The sequence below is a fragment of the Garra rufa genome, chromosome 3 (assembly GCF_049309525.1).
Source record: "Garra rufa chromosome 3, GarRuf1.0, whole genome shotgun sequence".
Classification (NCBI taxonomy): domain Eukaryota; kingdom Metazoa; phylum Chordata; class Actinopteri; order Cypriniformes; family Cyprinidae; genus Garra; species Garra rufa.
This window is the reverse complement of record NC_133363.1, coordinates 54,939,044-54,944,884: the sequence shown is the minus strand read 5'-3', so window position 1 is coordinate 54,944,884 and position 5,841 is coordinate 54,939,044. Positions and strand designations below refer to the sequence as shown.

The window sequence follows — 5,841 nt, the reverse complement described above, 5'->3', positions numbered from 1 at the left end:
TACCGCTACAGCGCAAAACGAAACGCCCATTGGCATAACTGAACGACAGCTGCGGAGACCTGTTAATGCATAGAAAAGATAGCCTCGATTTTACCCTATCAATTCGAGCCGGAGTCTGACGATGAAACGGTTGAAGTGTCACATTGACAAGAAACTGTATTGCAAGCACGACTGGAGCAGGACGTTTCTCAGTGGGTGTAATATGTTAACTGTGGAAAGTGCTTGCAATTTGCTTTTGTAAGCGAACCGGACACACCTCTACGTTGTGAACTTCAACACTGTACAATCCATAACACTGCGTTAAGCCATCGTTTATCATTATCATTACTTAAACTAATAAGGCAGACAGACAATCAAGCTGCATCAATCACAAGACTTTTTAGACTACATTGCACTCACAGCTGAACAACAGAACTACAGAAACGCAAGTTAGCCGGTTACCAAGACATGTGCGGGGTTGTTACACACCATAACGTACACAAAGACGTATTTTGAACGATCGCTAGAAAATACAATTATTAATCATACTTACAGGTAGAAGTTCAGAGGAGCAAGCCGGTCCAAATAAACTGGGCACTGATCCATTTTTTAAAACCAAGCGTTTGGTGAATCTCGCGTTGTAACGTTACTCCCCAAGATTGGAAAAGCAGTCATCAGTAAAATGACGCGAACACAACACAAGATTGGCATTGGACTGCTGAGGTGTTGAAAAAATTAATGTTAACCACTCATTCTTGATAGTTCCATCTTTCGGAAGGGCATGTAAAACAAATTCACTCTCACAGGCTGTCACAGCACAGGGCGTCTTCTTGACATGATGTAATCCACGTGAAAATGGTAGGCCTACTGTTTGTGGGCGGGCAAGTTGTTCGCGAAATTGAATGTGGGCGGACATTACGCAAATGTGTAGCTCGTGACGTGTGGCCGTTACAGAAAAAAGATTCGAATTGCTGACGACTCGTTTAGGCGAATGTGAGCCGACTCTTTTTTTTGTTAGACAAAAACTTTATTTATAGTGCACTGTCGGCGTCACAACTTTGCAGATAGTTTATGTTCACATACAGCTACATGACACACTACATGAAATATCATATTTGAAAAGGCATAATAGGGGCACTTTAAGACTGCAAGGGAAGCTCAGCTTCCCCTATAATGTCACAAATTTAATGGTCAAATTATGTACTATTGTATTAACATTTTATTGACTAAAAATGCGTTCATCTCAAAGATGAGTTCGTTCAGAATCAGTTAGATATAGCAGGTCGGCTGACTTGATTTTCTTCTCGTACATTCCCGTAGCGTCACAGTGCATTTCCCCGTTGAAGCTCAGCGTCCATTGACTTCAATGGGGCTGCTTTGAACGTTTTTTTCAGTGCTTTGAAACTAGACGGTTATTGGATAAACGCTGCGATTATGTCCCGCCCACGGACGCTCAGCGTCTCTGGGAGTGAATGGGGAGTGGGCTGGCCTGGACGCTGAGCTTCTGCGTGATGATTGGAGGGTCTGTCGAAAGATTGCATCTCCTTTTGACTGACAGCGATTTTGTACTATAAGGAATCGCTGAAGCTATTCGCGCTCAGTCCCATCGCGGATTTCTCAAGTTCAGTCGAAATAAAAACTGCTGCAACCTATTTCTTTATATTTGCTTGGCGAAATTGCTTGATTTTCATCATACATTTCACACAATTATACACCACATTCCTTGTTTCACTTTTACAGAGTTTAATATTTTTTTAGATCGTTCATTCATTCATTCATATAGTAGGCTAGGCTAGCGTCGTGGGTGAAACTGCACACGAAAAGTCACTGGAAAAGACGCCTAGTTGGTACGACAGGGTCACAGACCATTTTCTTGAAAAGGAACGTAGGGCAGAATTTACTTTTAATAAATAGACAATTTTATGATATAGGCCGAAAATGAGCTTCCCCTATTTGACAGACCAGTAGCCGCCACTGGAATGAACTCATAGAATTTCTCATTATTGTACAAACATCTCATTATTGTACAAACAGCAAATGCATATATACTCTTTCTATCCTTCATTTACATTGTGTATTTCATATTTTGTTATTTTCATTGATTATAATTAACAGGTGAGATGATCAGTGGTGCTGAATTTGCACCATTATCATTAGGAGAGGGGCTAAAATATGGATGTAGTCTATCAGTAAAAGACTGACCAGTGAAAGAATAAATATGAGATCTGGACTCCACATCATAGAAGGAGACAAGACCCTCCTCATAATCCACAAACACCCCCACCTTCTCCAGTTTCCCTCTCAGAGACAGAGAAACAAGAGGACCAGCACAGGCCCAATATTCATTTCCATTCCTCAGACAAATTGCCCAGCATCCACCCTGAGGCCGCATTGCGGTCGGTCCCTTCCTGTTAATAGACTCTCTGACCACTCCTAAAGTCCAGCCAGTCTTTCCCTTCACCTGCACTTCAAAATAAAATCTACCTGAAGAGAATTGCTCTTTTCCAAGGACAGAGGCACTGTAATCAAACCTCCCTCGGTAGTTTGGGAACTGTTGTTTGATGTCTCCATGTCTCACTTTTTTCCTATCATCAGACAGGATGAGATTTGGATGAGCTGTATCAGGATCCAGAGTCACATCCACTGAGAGAGAGAGTAGTACAAATATGAATAAGAGTATAATTTACATTTTATGCTACATGAACAGATGACACATTACCTGCATGTTGATGCATCCTCTGCATAACTGTAGAGACAAACAAGACTATAAATTATTTACATATTCGTGAACATGAGCTGTTTTCTTTTAGATATAACACACCTCCAACTGTTTTTAATAGAAATCTATTAAAACATGCTTTAATATTGTGTTCTGCTATTTGATACTGACTCACCGGATTGACTGAGTTTCTCGTCTAGAGTTTCCTGCAGTTGAGTCAGAGCTCTTCTCAGAGTCTCCACACTCACATCAGTGTTCATACTGATCTCAGGCCAGTTCCTGGTATCTGGAGGACTGCACAGGGATGGATCAATCTACAGCAGGAGAGAGAAGAAATCCCTCAGCATCACGAGTATCAGTGTTGTCCTGTGATGTGAGCAGACAGAGAGAGACTGACCTGTAGGAGCTGGAGGTGATCCTCAGTGTGTAAGAGATGATCCAGCTCAGTGTTTCTCATCTTGAGCTCAGTGATTTCCTGCTTCAGTTCTCGGATAAGCTTTTCCTTCTGTTTTTCTGCTGCTTTCTGCGTCTCCTCCATCATCTCCAGCAGCTCAGCCTGACATCTCTCAATGGAGCGCATCAGATCGCTGAAGAGTTCAACACTGGCTGCTTTATTTCGCTCTGTGCTTTTCTGAAAATAGAGTTTTACTTGTAATTAAATCAGCTTTATCAAATTAGACCAATATTCATCAAATATTGAACATCTGCTCACTTTTCTGAGTTCTGCTGAGTGTTTGATGTTCTGAATCATCCTAATTCTGTCCTGGATCATCTGTTGCACATTTATCTGTGTCATCATCAGCCGAACCTATAGACATATAAACATATTTTATATTTTATCAAGACAGAAAATGATCTTGTTGGAATATGTAAAAACAGATTATTGAAGTAAGTTTATTGTATTGTTAGTAACTCGTACCTTCTTCTTTTTACTCTCATGCTCCAGAGGAACAGTGTTGTGAGTCTTGTGGTCTCCATCAGTGCAAAACACACACACATATGTTTGATCATCTCTACAGAACAGCTCCAGAGGTCTCATGTGTGTCTGGCAAATATAGTGCTTTATATTCTTCACAGGGTCCATCAGTTTGTGCTTCTTTAAGTTCGGAACTCTCTGATGAGGCTCCAGGTGAGTTTCACAGTATGAGTTTTGACACTCCAGACAGGACTTCAGAGCTTTCAGCTTTCTTTCATCACAAATGTCACAGAAAACATCAGTTTTACTCAGACTGAACTTTTCCTGAAAGAGTTGTACAAGCTGTCTAAGTGCTGTGTTGATCTTGAGGTCGGGTCTTTTACTAAATCTTTCTTTACAGAATGGACAGTAGCTGTTCTGACTGTTGTTCCAGCACTGGTTCAAGCAGCTCTTACAGAAGTTGTGTCCACATGGAGTGCTGACTGGATCAGTGAACACATCCAGACACACTGAACACTGAAGCTCCTCAGCCAGAGAACCACTGGAGGATGACATAGCTGAAAAGAGGAGAAATAATATTAATAATAAAAGTATCCCCTGCAGTTTACATCTGCACATATTCAAAAAATAAGCAATATTACACAGTCAAGAGTGTTGTTGTTCCAAATATCAGTCAAAAATTTCTCAAATAAAGTCAATGATGATGATGATAATGATATTTTAGTCTCATTACACATTTGCAAATATTTTATACTACTATTAATTAATATATTAATATCAAAACTTAATTAAATTCTTGGATGATTCACTCTTTCTTGAAAAACCTAAATAAGTGTTTTGCATTTCTAAAAACTGAGATAAATTCAAGTCAGTAAATGGAATTGTTCTCATTTAGTGACCTGCAGTTGTTACAGTGTTTAGTCCACTGATTTCTTTTTATCTGTTCTCTATGATAGATCAGGAAGTAGTTATAAATTCATACAGATCTTCTATGGATTCAGTCAGTATTTCACAGACTTCCTGTCATGCTTTACAATGTCAGACACCCATTAAACTGTTTTACGACCCTAATAACACATTATTAGTCGAAGTCTGACACGCATAGTACACAACTAAACTAGTTGCTAGAGTATTTTAACCTGATTTTGCCTGGTTTTAGTTAGACAAAGACGCTTAATCACATAAATGTTTAAATGTCTCTTGCATGTCCATCACATACCTGTATCAGCTGTTCACATTCGTTTTTGCACGTCTTAGAAATACATCAGCTTATTGTTTATTAAAAACATTCCACGTTGTAGTTCATAAGTTTAGATTCACATTCACGGAGGTTCTTCCTGGGTTGTAACAGGCAGCTTGTAAATCTGTCAAATCTGACGTGCACTCAAGATCTTAGTGTAGTATCAGGTTAACTACTGGGGTAGGAACTTTGTATAGGTGTTTGTTGAAGGGGGGATTATTAAAGCCGTGGGTTCAATGGACGTACTGTGTGTTCCTTGTGTTGAGCCTCCTATAAAGGTTATGGTGTACCTATAAACCACATAACATGGTGTCAGAAGCAAAAGCGTAGTATTAACGAACAAAAAAGAGATAACACAGGACGCAGGCTATTTGTTTATTTGTTTTCTCTCTGCCGATTATCGAAAGTTCGGGGGTAACGTTACTGCTAGCGAGCTCACAGACGGCAAAATGAGTCAGTTTCAAGTTTCTCCACCAGAGAAGTTCACATTTAAAGCAGAAGACTGGATTAAATGGATTAAACGCTTCGAGAGATTCCGCATCGCATCCGGATTGGAGACACAAGCGGACGAAAATCAAGTGAATGCATTGATTTACACAATGGGGGAGGAGGCGGAGGATATATTGGTTTCCCTGCACCTCAGCCCAGAGGAAGCGAGTGAGTACGACACAGTTAAGAGAAAGTTGGATGCTCACTTTGTAACACGCAGAAATGTGATTTTCGAGAGGGCAAAGTTTAACCAGAGGCAGCAAGAAATGGGTGAGTCGGCCGACAGCTTTCACACAGCGCTGCACTGCCTAGCGGAGCACTGCGGATACGGGGCTCTGCATGACGAAATGGTGAGAGATAGACTTGTGGTGGGTCTGAGAGATAAACGCTTGTCAGAACAGCTACAACTCGATCCCGAGCTGACTTTAGAGAAAGCAATTACTAGAGCTAGACAAAGTGAGCAGGTGAAGAAGCAACAAGAAATGCTAAAAATGAACT

The 5,841-nt window shown here is 40.5% G+C and overlaps 1 protein-coding gene across 1 annotated transcript; it reads right to left on the bottom strand.

The window, feature by feature from the left end:
- Positions 1 to 2,074: 2,074 nt before the first annotated feature.
- On the bottom strand, positions 2,075 to 4,169 carry LOC141330795 (E3 ubiquitin-protein ligase TRIM39-like). Its single transcript, XM_073835556.1, has 6 exons — positions 3,618 to 4,169; positions 3,411 to 3,506; positions 3,096 to 3,329; positions 2,874 to 3,012; positions 2,699 to 2,725; positions 2,075 to 2,622 (listed from the first exon to the last, which is right to left on the bottom strand). The coding sequence occupies exons 1-6, from the start codon at positions 4,167 to 4,169 to the stop codon at positions 2,075 to 2,077; spliced, it is 1,596 nt and encodes a 531-aa protein (XP_073691657.1).
- Between the last annotated feature and the right edge of the window lie 1,672 nt (positions 4,170 to 5,841).